The following is a 13,157-nucleotide window of genomic DNA, read 5'->3' as shown; positions in this document are numbered from 1 at the left end:
GTCCTTACCTGTCAGCTCAGCCATGTGGGTCTGAGGGATCCCCATGACTTTGTAGCAGGCTTCGATCTGCTGGGCCACCAGAGGTTTCGTTGGAGCCATGAACACGATCTTCCCTGATGGATACCAGCGGTAGAAGTTGTACATGACCACAGAAGCTATAAAGGTTTTCCCCAGACCCGTGGGAAGGCACACAAGTGTGTTCTGGAAAAGGGCGGCCTCTGAGATCTTCAGCTGGTAATTCCTGATGGGATAGTTGGTGGGATAGATCCATACCTTAGCGGAGGAACTGTCAAAGTCAGGGAAGTCTGGATAAGTTTGTGTGGCTGAAGATGGAGGAGGCAGTGTGGCCTCATCATCCACTGCGACGCAGCTGTCAACTTCAAGGCGGTTACCAAGTTGCAAACTCTTTTCAGCTTCATAGACAGCGACGACCATCAACTCATCGTCGTCATCTTCATTTTCCTGTAAGATGTCCTCCGTCTTGCCTGAATTCTCTGACGTGTGACCGAATTCCGTCCATAAAGATGCTCGCGGAGTTGTAGCTACCTTAGCGGTTTTACTTGAAGGTGGTCTTGGTCTCGACACTTCAGAAGCCTTTTTGCCATTTTGGGGGGGTTGAATCGTTTTGTTTTGAGACACAGAGGCCCCCCAAGTCTGAAACAAAGTTCTCTGATTTGTACCACCACTCATTTTCATCAGCTGCGGCACAAAACTTTAAGGGAAAAGCAGCATGGATATAGCAGCGACATTGCAAACATAAATACAAGGTCACTTCCGGCAACGTGTATTTCAAAATACGTTGCTATCTTTATAACTTAGAACGCCAAAAATATTTATAGACAAATTGAGTCGTTATATATCCTATTTTTGGCATTTGTATTTAGCTTTTTTTCTTTCTTCAGTTTAATGAAGAAAAGAATTTGACACTTCCTACGTACTTGTTCAAGTTAGGCACGATATGCTTTTAATTTCTGCGTTTGACACCGGAAGTAAAAAAAAAAGTTTAAGTTCAATTCCCGCTCATCGTTGAAACGGGAGTTGTTTAGTAACAGCGATGCACGGAAATGAATTGGAAGTGATAGTTACCCGTTTTCAGGTAATTATAGTCTCTGGATTTTAGGCTTTACGTAATAATAATAAAAAGGTAAATAAGTTCTGTTCTAGTAGCTTGCTAAATTTGTCAACAGGTGCTAGCTAGTAATTAGCCCTACCTAACTTGATATTGTTGCTATGGTTACCCGCTTTCTTATACCAGGCACTTGTGCGTGGATATCTGATAAGGGAGGAGGTCCGGCGCGCAAGCGTGGACTTTGAAGAAATTGTGAAGGAAATTGACGGAAGCTTGGCCCATTTAAGGTGGACTAATGCGACTGTCTCCATCCCATACTTCATAGATAACGTAAGCTCCAGCATATGTAATCATTTGTTGTACAACCTTCTTCTGTAGTCATGGTTGTACTTTTTCAGCTCAGCCCACACCAGCCTGGCGTTTCTTTTAGCAAGAGGTCAGAATCTGGTCTACGTGTCGGAGATCCACAGAGGTCACCAGCCCTGTCAGAGGAAAGAAAGGAGCTTTGTGTCCTGCTAGAGAGGAAAGAGGCTGAGAGAGATGGATCCCATCGATGTTTACCCAGAAGATCTGCTGCAGAGGAAGACCAACAGCAGAAGTTTGTTGGAGACGCAGATGAGGAGGTGATGGAAAGCACAAGGCGGTCCTCCTCCATCTGGGGCAGTTTGGAGATAGATTTGAACAGTTACCCTAATAAAGGTGAACACATTATTATAGTAACAGCTTACGGTAAATATTTGAGGTCCTTATTGCTAATCTGCAATAAAGATCGGTCAGAAATCAGTTAGATGTGGTCACAGCCAAACTTTTAAAACTGAAACTGTGGTGCAATTAAAACAAATTATCCATAAATCTAGACCAGGGTCTGCACACCGGAGGATCCGGATCCACATGTGGCTCTTTCATCCCTTTATTAGAGCATTTATTTTTAAACTGAGGTTATTTTACATTAGTTACATTTAACTGCCTTTTTTTTTTAACCACTGCTGACATTACAGTAAATCACACATGCACACACACGTTAGATAAAATGATGGTAAAAAGTTTGATCCATTCTCAGAGTACTTTATTGTTAGGTTGAATTTAAAGCTCACATTCTAATTTTATGTCTAGTTGCTGTTCAGAGGCAACGTTCCTAAAGTAAATGTGCAGCAGCACAAAGATCTTCTTTGACACAGAATGGATTTCATTTTGAAAGGAACTCATTTATGTCACTGTCAAAAGTAATATAATACAAGTAAAAAACTGGTATCATTGCATAATTGTAAATATTTATACACTACATTTTATAAATGAGTGGCCACAAAAATATAAAGGCAGTGAATATTTCTAAACACTGAGGTGAGATGTTGCCGCTCTTGCTGGATTTAAACCTGCAAAAATGGCTTTTTTAGTATTAAAGGTTGCAGACCCCTGATCTAGACAAAACCAAATGTAGAGATTTTGATTATCCAAAGATCAATGCTGAGGGGAAAATGGTGAGTTAGGACACTGGTAAGAAGAGTAGATGAAGTTAAATTCCTATGTATTGTAGTTGACTATAAAGAAATAGGTTGGAAAGCTAAAAGTTAAAAATATTGCTTAAATATATCAAGAAGTAAAGGAATACTAATAGTACTACCCTACAGACCCTCTGCTTATTAGATTGTGTCTGTGTTTTTCTTTAGACTAAAGATGTTTATGATAGGCTGGGTATCGATGCCAAAAACCCCAAAACTCTTGTGATTTTATTTCACAAACTCCTATTCACACAGTTTGAATAAATACATATTATTCTTTCAAATTTCCCTTGCAAAACTGAACAAGGACTGAACTTTCGTTAATATAATTATGAATTCTTACATTTATAACTAACAGAAAACCTGAAAAAATAAGAAGTTATTTAGAGGAAAGAAACTCTAATCGCTTCTATTGATCTTTTTTATTTTTTCAAACCCAGTTGTAATCAAAACGAACACATTTGAAATTTGCACCTTCAGGTTCTCAGCACTACTGCCTGGCAGAGGAGGTGCCTCGTACCCCCCAGGCCCTGCGTCTCCATAGAAACACGTTGACCATGGAGCTGGTCTGGCTGCAGCAGGCCATCGACAGCAGGAAAAAGGTAAAATCCAATATTTGTGTAAGCTGTGATAATCGTTGCAGTTTTAGAACAAAATGAAAATATGCTTTGAACTTATTTTGTTATTTCTAATTGCCTGAATCTTAATTTTTGTGAAACAAGGTAAATGTATTTTTTATTGATATTGTAATCAGTAAAACTAATAAGGCTTTATAGATCATATAAAAATAAAAGCCTAATGGTTAAACACATTCCGTAGTAAAGAAAAAACACTGATAATACACAAAGTAAACAGGCATCCTGTGTGCTGTTAGCACATTTGTTTAGTTTGGCGTTTATTTGTATTGTTACTGATGTGTGTTTGTTGTTTTTCTTGTCTTTTCTTTCCTCTTGAACAGTACTTATCACTGAAGGACAGACTGACCCAAACGTGAACCGGCCGTACAACCAAGAGACGTTTCAGGAAACGGAAATCACGAGTGGAACTTATTATTTTTTAAGACAAAGATAAAAAAAACATTCTAAGTTATTAACTATCAATGAACATTTAAAATTCACAAAAATGCTATTTTAAAGGTTAACAATAAATTATATTTTTCTAAAATAATCTGGGGTCAGTTGTCATGTTTATAAATTGAACAAAGAGGTTTTTAATGCAGAATTTTATTATTTATATGCTTTATCAACTGTTGGCTCACTTAGTTGTGAAGAACAAGGTAGATTCTTATTCTAAACTGTAGCGTATTGGTGATAAAATATATAAAATTATCATTTTAGTGCCCAAGTCCAGAGGCTGCAAAAGAAAAAACCAAATAAATAAAAAATATGCTCCACTTTGCTCAACAGCTGGTATTGGAATTTCTGATTATTACTAGGATTAGTTCTTATCAAATGTAGTAAATCACATTGTAGACTTCAAATCTCCACTTTCATTTCCCCTGTGCAACATACACAGTTTCCAATAATCTAGCCAACTGTACAATCTGTGTAAAGGTCATTTAATATTTTTGCTTCTTATTTTGCAGTTTTCAAACAGTCCGCATAAAACGCCTAAATGTTTTAGTCCGGTTAACCGGAAAAACTAGCTTACAGCATTTTATTTGCAGCTTGTCATTTGCTATTTAACCCTTTATTATTATCTTCCTCACACTCTTAAACCTGCTACTTGTCTCAGCTAACAGAAAACTAACTCTTACAAACACTTTCTGACAAACCGATGAACTTGGGAGGTTTACTGAATTTGGACTGGAACTAACTGGTCTTTTGTAAATCAGGTGATTAATTTGGCTGTATTTTTTATTTTTTTTTGGGGGGGGGGGGTAGACAGTTGTGGGCAGGGGGGGGGGGGGTATCTTATTGATTCAGCTTACAAAACAAAGACCCACCCATTCTCTCTATTCTTCTGTCTGTCTCTTTTGTTGTGGTTCCTGCCAATGGTTTGGCCCGCAAAGCCAGCCTTTGCTGGCAGTGCTGCCATAGCAACCAGGAAATACTTACCGCTGTTGGTGTAGTAGCGTCCGCTTGAAGGGGGACAGAGCGGAGTGGAGCGCGGTGACTGCGAGTCAAGGCAGACCACAACAGGAGTAACTGTTTTTTTTTTTTTTTTAGCCCCCCAGCTCTGCTGAAGTTTTCTTGCTTCACACTCCAGCAGCTCTGTTTCCTGAAAGTCGCACCTATATTGGAGATAGTTGTTTAACAAGTCAGGATGAGCGCATGTGGAACTGAAAACCAGCTTTTTACTGTGTGTGGACGTTGACGGCTTGCTCAGACATGGCTGCCAGCTCTGCAGCTACATCCCACCTGCCTCCGGTGAAGAGTGTGGTGGTGTACAGGAATGGAGACCCTTTCCACACCGGAAGGAGGTTCGTTGTCAACCAGCGACAAGTGGCCACCATGGAAGCCTTTTTGAACGAAGTGACCCGGAGCATCAGGGCTCCTCTTGCCGTCAGGACTCTGTACACTCCCAAGCAGGGCCACAGGGTCACGGACCTTCAGGATCTGCAAACGGGAGCCCAGTATGTTGCAGCCGGCTCTGAGAGGTTCAAAAAGCTGGAGTGAGTACAAATATAGACACTTCTGCTTTGAAAAGCGTACGTTTGTCCTTTAATTTCTGCTGTTTTCACGCAGTTATCTCAATGCTGGGGTTAAAAAACAGCCCGCCTCTCGAGAAGAGACCCAGGTAGGTGACTTCTATGTAAAGTGACTGCCCATCATTCATTAATCTCCCCCTAACCAACAGGAATGTACCACCCGGGTTCTCTGTGAGCCATTTATATACCCGCTGAGTCAAATGCAGAAACTGCGGGGTTGTCTGCTGTTCAGATAAGCTAAGAATTGCCCATACTTGCAGGGCCTCATTATTATGTACAGCACTGGCTGTACATGGATCATCCTGTTGTGCTTACCGGCCTATTAATGTCACTCACTGCCATGTAAATTGCTGGAAATAATGACCTAATGGCTGCGCTGTCCATCAAACAGTCACTCCCAGCTTGTAAGGCGACCTTTAAAGATCTCGTGTGACGTGAACCTATGTCTGTATATCTAACTGTTGACATAGAGCCCTAATTATCCCGCTCTCATATTTATTTTTATCCAGACAGGGTTAGCTAATGTCAAAATCAAACTTTAACATGCAGAAGAAGCAAATAAGAGATGGAATTTTAATTAAGAAAGATGCAATCATTGCAAGCGTTTGCTTAGTGTGTTTTTGTTGTTTTGACTGGTGGCGTCTTTCTGGTGGCGAGTGTGCTTTTCGTCTTAAACTGTCAGTGTTTGGTGAGGAGTTTAAAAAGGTGGAGAGTGAATGGGTGTAAACCTGGGAGCCTGTCATCCTCAGAGCGGGGGGGGGGGGGTTTGGGGGTCCTACATGACTCTGTTGTGGTTGCTGTGGAGCGCTGCAGGAAGTCTGTACACGCCTGATTCCTGCTGCTGAAACAAAGCTTCCCGTCAACTCCATCAGGGCCGTGTGCACGTTAAGGCAGGCCTGATGCAGAAATCTCTGCAAATTCATCAAAAAGAGAAACAAGCATATCTGCCTTCTTTGGTGAGCAGTTTTCTCTAAAATGCATGAGAGACAGACATAGAAATTGGCTCCTGATTACATTGATTTGGGGTTAAGAGTTCTGAAAGGATGCTTCAAATCAGACTTGGCTATCAAAAGAGTCTGAAGTGATGTTAGTTTCCATGGATGCAGCACCTGAGCCGAAACGAGCAGAAGTCATTACACCTTTGTGAAAAATGTTTTGATGGATATGTGTGAGCATGTGTGTTTATCTAAAATATTGGCATCAACACCAGAGATGCTCTTCAGCCCAAAGCCTCTCTGAATGTCTCCTCCAGGTAAAAGGTGTCCAGAAGCCGCATGTTACTGCAAAGTGGAGGGAGTTTGTACCTGCACCTTGCATCATCCAGTGAGTTGGACACTAACTAGATCAATATTTGCATAATTTCTAATCCCATAGCTCTTAAAGATGACTTTTTGCCAGACTTCTATAAAAAAAGCCAACAATCCACATGATATTTTAATTCTTTTGCATCCAAAATTTGTCAGATTTGATGCCTGAATTTCAAAATAATCAACATTTGATCAACATTTGAGATGTGTAACGTTTAGATATTTTTTCCTAAAGTCTCTCTTAATTTGAAATTATTTGTTTTCTCTAGAGGATGAAAAATGTTTTAGGGAACAGCTTTGAACTTAAAGAAACTCCTCAGATTTTAGCGGGTTTTAAAAAAAAAAAACGACATTAAGTTCAACCAAACATTTATCTTTATTTTTTTCACAGTTATTTGTTTTGTTTCTTTCAGTGTTTTCCGGAACGGAGATCTTCTGTGCGCACCGCTCCGATTTCTCATTCCTCGCAGCATGCGACAGGACCTGGAGCAGATCCTGTGCGTGATCTCAGAGAAGGTCAACTTACGGACCGGAGCGGTGCGCAGGTCAGAGACACTCCAGCGGAAAGTGATGCACGATTTTGTTCAATATATATAACAAAGGTGTGGAGATGTTTTTTGGAATGTCTCTTTCCTCAGATTGTGCTCTTTGGAAGGAATGACCGTGTCCTCGGCTGGAGAGCTGGAGACGGGCCACTGCTACGTTGCTGTGGGAACCGAGAGATTCAAGAAACTTCCATATGAGGCACTTTTGGCTTCCAAAGAAAGGCATTTTAAGTCCGTCATATTACTAACACGTTACATGCATGTTTCCCTTACCAGTTAAGGTCTAAGATGTTCCTGTTTCCAGACATTTTCCTGGAAAAAAGAGACTTCAACGGAGAGCTCAGGTAAATATTTTCTTCTCCAAAAATTGGTCTTTGAGTTCTTTCAGCATTTTTCTTATTTTTATTCAAGCCTATATGGTTTTTTGCAGCAGTGAATGACAGCTGAAAAAAGCAGTAGAAAAAGTTTACCTTTTGAAACTTTTTAGAACAGGAAGTTAGAAAGCAATCCCGAGGATCCACACAGCGACTCAGCTCCACATGACTCCCCACAGGTAAAAATAAATCAATCAATAAAAAAGGAAATGCATATATTTAAAGTTTTATAAGCATGATTGAGGACACACTTTCACCTTTGCGATGTAAACTCGATTTTAATTTAAATGTGAGGCACGACTCTTTTCAGTCAGATGGTCGCAGAGTGAAGTCGACAGGAGATGAAGCTGCAGACCCTCAAACATCACAGGAGATCAGCAAAAGAGCAGAAGGGACCGGTGTAGAGATCCACCCAAAACCCTCACAGGCCCCATCTCTGCTCAGCAACGGATCAGGTCAGGATTCCCAGAAAATCAAACTTTTCAGTTAAAACGTCAAAATCTAACTCATAAGGACCTATATTTTTTGTTTTAATCATTCTTTTTTCTATATTTGCAACAGTTTATCTAAATATATTTCAAAAGGAAGAGCAGAAAAGCAACGAGGAGCCGGAGGGAGCAGAGGAAGTGCAGGAGGATGAAAATACAGCGACGGAGCTTCCAGTTGATCAGGTTAGCTTCAATTTGTCTTTAAGTGTGAAGTGAAAATGCTAAAACACAAAGATGAGTCTGAAAGAAATGTTAAAGAAGAAGTTAAACCATAAAATTGTATTTCTGTCTTTTATTCTAAAGCTAGCCGCAGAAATCATAGAGGAAGAAGAAATAAACAATGTAGAGGATTCTGTGCTCGCCATGAAAGAGGTAGATTACTTTTTGTTTAATTAACAAAGTAGAAAAAATGTCTTTTTAATACAGTGCAAGCAAATGTTCAAATGTTGATCTTCTGTGGGGAAAATGTATCTGCTATTCCTATGAATCACGCAAGAACTTACAGTCAGGACCATGACACATTCTTTCTAATTTAGTTTCTGTACATTACCAAAGTGAATTTTAAATAAAACAACTCAGATGACATTGAAGTGCAGACTTTCAGCTTTTATTCCATGTGTTGAACAAAAAGATTGCATTAAAATGTGAAAAACTAAACCCTCTTTTGAAACACAATCCCTTCATTTCATTGTGCTCGTAAGTAATTGGACAAATGAAATAAGTGAAAACAAAATGGTCATTACTGCAATAACAGCCTGAAGTCTTTAACTCATGGACATCACCAGATGCTGGGTTTTTACTCCTTCTGAATGCTCTGTACAAAATAAAAGCTGAAAGTCTGCTCTTCAATGGCATCTGAGTTGTTTTATTTAAAATTCACTGTGGTAATTTGGTGTCATCATGGTGCAGAAAAGAAGTATTGACAAAAAAGCGAGAATTCTTTTCCTCGCAGCTCTTCTAACCTCCACTCGTTACCTGTTTGAACTGGTTATCGATAGGAAAGAAACCTATCCACACTCCACCACGAACAAGACCAAAGAGCTGTCAAAGGACACCCGGGATAAGATTGTACGCCTAAACAAGCCTGGGATGAACCGATCTACAGTAACAAGCAGCTCAGTGAGAATAGATCGACTGTTGGAGCAATAATTAGAAAATGGATTAAATACAAGATCTCGCAAAAAATGAGCCTAAGAACAGCCCAGAACTACACGGGTGAACGGATCAATGGCCTGAAGAGAACAACGGTTACTATAGTAACACACAAGATTGTCATGGATTTAAATCCAGCAGTGCTCCAAAAGGTCCTCCTCTTTAAGCCAGCACATGTTCCGGCCCGTCTAAGGTTCTCCAGAAACCACCTGGATGATCCAGAGAAGGTTTTGGAGAATGTCATTTAGGCAGATGAGACCAATATAGAACTAGTTAATATAAACCTCTTTCACTGTGTTTGGAGGCGGAAGAATGCCAAGTTGGACACCATACCCACTGTGAGGCATGGAGGTGGGAGCATCGTGGTTTGGGGGCTGCTTTTTAGCAAAGGGGAAAGGACAACTGATCCATATTAATGAAAGCATAAATGGCCGTTCATGAAGAGGCATAAACCTCCGTTAGCGGAATATCTTCCACCGTGACAATGATGAATCCAATAGAAAATCCGTGGAGGGAGTTGAAAGTTAATGTTGCCTAGCAACAGCCCCAAAACATCACCGCTTTTGAGAAGCAGAATGGACTAAAATAGCAGCTAGTGTGCATAAACCTGGTGAAGACCAACAGGAAATCTTTGACCTGTCACTGCCAACTAAGATTACATTACAAAGTATTGAAGTGATAATATCATCTGAAAATCAACATCAATTGCTTTTTTTATTAGATTTCTATTTCTTTTAAGACACTTTTTAAAGATCTAAAAGTGCCACACTTTAAAAGAATTATTCAAGTTCACAAAATTGTGCTTAAAGAACAAAAACATATATTTTTTAACGGTGACTGAAGTGAAGCCTTTAAACTTGAAGCATTTCCTCTCACTAGTAAGTCTCACAGGGGAACAGTCGACTTTACACGCTTGTGATTATTAACACGCGAGGCCAGCGTGCTCGTGTTTTCCATGACCTTGACCTTTGCTCTGACTTAACGTCCCGCTGTGACAGGCGAGCCCACAGAAGGCCTCATCAGGCGGAGCAGGACAGGACCGTCGCCCAGAGGAAATCAGAGCCTCACAGAGGGATTCCCGCTAACAGATGAGTCATCCATCCCTGCTGCAACCAGAGCCTGCAGCCAAACCGGTCAAAAATGAACCAAACCACATGGTTTTGTTGGTTTTATTCAGATTTGTAGAAGCAAACTCATATGTTTAACTCGCAAAACCCAAGAAATAAGATAAAGTGCTGCTTCCTGTAAGCTCTTCTATATATTGTGTTTATGCTGTTTAAAATGGGTTGTAATAATAGCTTTGAGTACCGGCATTTACATCTTTTAGAAACATATTTAGTCAAATTAGATACATAATATACAAAATAACAGGAAGGAATAATGAAGTAAAGGTAAGAAACCTAAAAAAAAAACAATAAAAAGTAAATGTAATGTCTTGTAAATAAAACTCTTAGAATAAAAAGAAAGTATATTTCTGTTTGTGGAGCCAGTCTTGTATAAAAAAAAAAAAAAGTCCAATTTGCAAGAAAAGAACTGATGAGCGGGGAAGAAACCTTCTGCTCACTGAGACACGCCACAGCAGCCAGCTGCTGTAAAATATTCTGTCCACAGGAGAAACACCCAAACGGTTCATTTCAACATCGGGTCGTCTCTATAGCATCTGCGCACACAGAAGTCACATGGAGGGCAGCAGGATTTACTAGGCAAAGTTAACAACCACCAACTTCTACGCAAGCACTATAAATCCACGCCAGCTCCGGACTGACCCCTCCGTGAACCCGCTTTCCCTCTCTTCTTTGAAGCTAGAGCTGAGCAAACTTGAGAACAGTTATTCTCCTAGCAGAACTGAGAATCTTCAGCTCCCTTTCCTTACCGGCCAAGCACTCTCCTAACGCAGCAGGGAAGTTGTTTTAATCCCACAGACTAGGACGCGTTCAGTTTGGCAACATCTACGTCATCGACGGAGCTTATGATGCAAAGAGACACGCCGGCCATGGTGAGGACCATTCCCACAACAGCTTCTGCAAGAAGAGACTGGAGATTAAAAGGCAGAACGCTAGCAGTGAGAGCTTTTTCATAGCAACACAAGACGGGAATGATTCCATCAATAGAAAATGGGACTCACTTTTCCCTCCAAACTCTTCCCCCAGTAACTTTCCAGTCAGAAGAGTGCAAAGTAAAGTGAGCGAGTTGGTCACAGGAACAGCAAGAGACAAATCTAGTGAAGTAGAAATGTAGATTCTAAGTTTGTATTATTTATTTGTCATCTACAGAAGTACATGACAAACGGGAGGGTTAACCAGGCTTTTTTAACATTACTAAAGGATTTTTAATGTTTTTGAGCTCCTTTAAAAGCAACCCCATTGGTCTTTTGATTATGATTAGGCCGTTTTTAAGGTCATAGTTTCAGCAGAGACGCAGGAGTTGTGGGTAGAACTGTTGGCGAGAAGTAAGCCTGCCCCCATTTTCCATCATCCCTCTGTTTACATTTGTTTCTGCTAGCTTACAGTCCCAACTTAACTACTGGTGCAACAAAAATGTGGAGCAATACGGAGCTATCCAGCTGTACAGGTGTCAGCTCAGACGAGGAAAATTGATCTATTTGTCTGCAAGTGGATGCAGAGAGCTTGTGGCCCACCGATTGTAACACCTACGTCACATCTACAAGCATTTTCTAACAGAATGTTTCCGTCTGCTCCTGATTCACAACAATTTGATAAACAAAATACTCAGAAATGCAATTTGAAGCTTAATATTTCTTTTCTCCATCATTGTTAAAAATCACACATTTCATTGGAGTGGATCTTTACATATTTTATTCATACCAGTTTGTCCCTGAGAGTTTTATAAATAAAGTTTTTGCTTTTCATATTTTTTCTTCTATTAATTTTAAAGTTTATTGCCTACTTTGACTGTTATAGTTTATTTCTTTGTCAAGTATAATTTTTTAATCCATTTTTGGCATGTTAAAAGCTTTTTTGTGTAGTTCATATTGTAGACAATAAAATGCAATTTTTGTTGTTTTCGAACAAACAGGTTTGACTTTGATCCAATGTTAGTCCTTATTTTCAGTATTTATGATGAATATAAAACTTGGTGCTGATTTAAAAAAAAAAAAGTGGGAAAACATAGGATTGTTTGACATGATCTAACATTAATAATATCAGTTTGCAGTCTTACCTGTGGTGGACAGTGTGTAGTAGTAGAACACAGAGCCAGCCTGATTCATTAGAAATGGGACCAGGTACTGACATGATACAGAGAATGAAATTAGCCAAGCATCCAGTTTAAAGGTGGAGGAATTAATATTGATGAAACACACCTTGAAGTTCAGGAATAGAAACTTGATCTCAGCCAGGATCTGTGACACCCTGTTTGGTTGTGTCACCTTTTCCAGCCCCTCTGTGCCTCTCTTCAGAAAGGGGTTGGTGCAGCCCCACAATATCGACACCAGCACGAGACTTAGCAGCTCCCCTATGAATGAAAACCTCAATAACTAGGAATCCTAGTCTTTTTTCCTATTTTTGTACCCATCTATATTTAGGATCTCTTTAGGAGATCAAACTTTTGCAAACTAGGAGAAAACAAACTTAGATATAGCGGGGAAACAAATTAGAAAGTGGACTCTTCGTGGAAAAGTCACTTCCTTAGCATAAATTAATGGGGGCTAGCTTAGCACAATTTACGTTACAAAGGAAACCAAACATGCATATAAACGACGATATTAAAGCACTATTCAACAATAGCAATATTAACGGAAATGTCTATGGTTATTAAGGACACTTTAGTTTGTTTGTACTCACCTAAAGTTGTCATTGTCACAGGAAATGCGCTGGAAAACAGCTAACAAAACACCTCATTCACTGTGCGAGCATTGCCAAATGTTTTTATTATATTAACACATAAAGTTATTTATCCTTTCGAATCTTAGTCAAATATTTTAATTTTTAGAAATTAAAGATAAGTCAAATTTAACTACAAGAGTGTTAAATTTAGATTTTCATCATTTTTCAACAGTTGAGATCTTGAATGCTGCCCTAAATACTTTCTATGTGAGTAATTAAACTTCACCA

At 39.7% G+C, this 13,157-nt stretch overlaps 4 protein-coding genes across 7 annotated transcripts in view; 2 read left to right on the top strand and 2 right to left on the bottom strand.

Moving 5' to 3' along the window:
- The window catches only part of fancm (Fanconi anemia complementation group M), a 34,471-nt gene extending 33,697 nt beyond the window's left edge, over nucleotides 1–774 (bottom strand). For both annotated transcript variants that reach the window (XM_011490289.2, XM_011490290.2), the window contains exon 1: nucleotides 9–774. In XM_011490289.2, coding sequence (XP_011488591.1) covers nucleotides 9–696 — 688 coding nt within the window. In that variant the 5' untranslated portion in view covers nucleotides 697–774. The remainder of the gene's footprint in view (nucleotides 1–8) is intronic.
- Nucleotides 775–958: 184 nt separating this feature from the next.
- iqcc (IQ motif containing C) lies at nucleotides 959–3,857 on the top strand. The gene is made up of 5 exons (XM_004082239.4): nucleotides 959–1,096; nucleotides 1,256–1,399; nucleotides 1,468–1,768; nucleotides 3,049–3,170; nucleotides 3,527–3,857. Exons 1-5 carry the CDS (start codon nucleotides 1,055–1,057, stop codon nucleotides 3,560–3,562), a joined length of 645 nt encoding a protein of 214 aa, XP_004082287.1. The 5' UTR covers nucleotides 959–1,054; the 3' UTR covers nucleotides 3,563–3,857.
- A 626-nt stretch (nucleotides 3,858–4,483) lies between these two features.
- On the top strand, nucleotides 4,484–10,506 carry LOC101170886 (doublecortin domain-containing protein 2). The gene is made up of 11 exons (XM_011490287.2): nucleotides 4,484–5,182; nucleotides 5,256–5,307; nucleotides 6,471–6,541; nucleotides 6,939–7,070; nucleotides 7,164–7,301; nucleotides 7,375–7,414; nucleotides 7,558–7,623; nucleotides 7,755–7,899; nucleotides 8,006–8,115; nucleotides 8,236–8,304; nucleotides 10,083–10,506. The coding sequence occupies exons 1-11, from the start codon at nucleotides 4,899–4,901 to the stop codon at nucleotides 10,167–10,169; spliced, it is 1,194 nt and encodes a 397-aa protein (XP_011488589.1). The 5' UTR covers nucleotides 4,484–4,898; the 3' UTR covers nucleotides 10,170–10,506.
- Nucleotides 5,084–13,144, bottom strand: tmem234 (transmembrane protein 234). 3 transcript variants are annotated; one of them, XR_002292918.2, is made up of 6 exons: nucleotides 12,888–13,144; nucleotides 12,407–12,558; nucleotides 12,265–12,331; nucleotides 11,210–11,302; nucleotides 10,958–11,105; nucleotides 5,084–5,160 (listed from the first exon to the last, which is right to left on the bottom strand). XR_002292918.2 is itself a non-coding variant. In XM_004082509.4 (5 exons), exons 1-5 carry the CDS (start codon nucleotides 12,898–12,900, stop codon nucleotides 11,008–11,010), a joined length of 423 nt encoding a protein of 140 aa, XP_004082557.1. In that variant the 5' UTR covers nucleotides 12,901–13,144; the 3' UTR covers nucleotides 10,239–11,007. The 3 variants fall into 3 exon arrangements, 1 of the variants encoding a protein (XP_004082557.1); XR_002292917.2 differs by lacking the exon at nucleotides 5,084–5,160 and adding an exon at nucleotides 9,788–10,203; XM_004082509.4 differs by lacking the exon at nucleotides 5,084–5,160 and having other exon boundaries at nucleotides 10,239–11,105.
- Between the last annotated feature and the right edge of the window lie 13 nt (nucleotides 13,145–13,157).

This window comes from Oryzias latipes, chromosome 22 (genome assembly GCF_002234675.1).
Source record: "Oryzias latipes chromosome 22, ASM223467v1".
Lineage (NCBI taxonomy): Eukaryota > Metazoa > Chordata > Actinopteri > Beloniformes > Adrianichthyidae > Oryzias > Oryzias latipes.
This window is presented reverse-complemented; position numbering and strand designations above follow the sequence as displayed.

What these genes read in the sequence shown, in the direction of transcription:
- tmem234 (XM_004082509.4), bottom strand. An exon ending in CTACACACTGTCCACCACAG is followed by an intron (nt 11,303 to 12,264) that starts GTAAGACTGCAA and finishes CTACTTCACTAG; the next exon opens with ATTTGTCTCTTGCTGTTCCT. An exon ending in GGAAGAGTTTGGAGGGAAAA is followed by an intron (nt 11,106 to 11,209) that starts GTGAGTCCCATT and finishes CTCTTCTTGCAG; the next exon opens with AAGCTGTTGTGGGAATGGTC.
- LOC101170886 (XM_011490287.2), top strand. Translation starts at nt 4,899, where the DNA reads ATGGCTGCCAGCTCTGCAGCTACATCCCACCTGCCTCCGGTGAAGAGT. An exon ending in GAGAGGTTCAAAAAGCTGGA is followed by an intron (nt 5,183 to 5,255) that starts GTGAGTACAAAT and finishes GTTTTCACGCAG; the next exon opens with TTATCTCAATGCTGGGGTTA. An exon ending in CTGTGCTCGCCATGAAAGAG is followed by an intron (nt 8,305 to 10,082) that starts GTAGATTACTTT and finishes CCGCTGTGACAG; the next exon opens with GCGAGCCCACAGAAGGCCTC.
- iqcc (XM_004082239.4), top strand. Translation starts at nt 1,055, where the DNA reads ATGCACGGAAATGAATTGGAAGTGATAGTTACCCGTTTTCAG. An exon ending in TGATAGTTACCCGTTTTCAG is followed by an intron (nt 1,097 to 1,255) that starts GTAATTATAGTC and finishes TTCTTATACCAG; the next exon opens with GCACTTGTGCGTGGATATCT. An exon ending in TCCCATACTTCATAGATAAC is followed by an intron (nt 1,400 to 1,467) that starts GTAAGCTCCAGC and finishes GTACTTTTTCAG; the next exon opens with CTCAGCCCACACCAGCCTGG.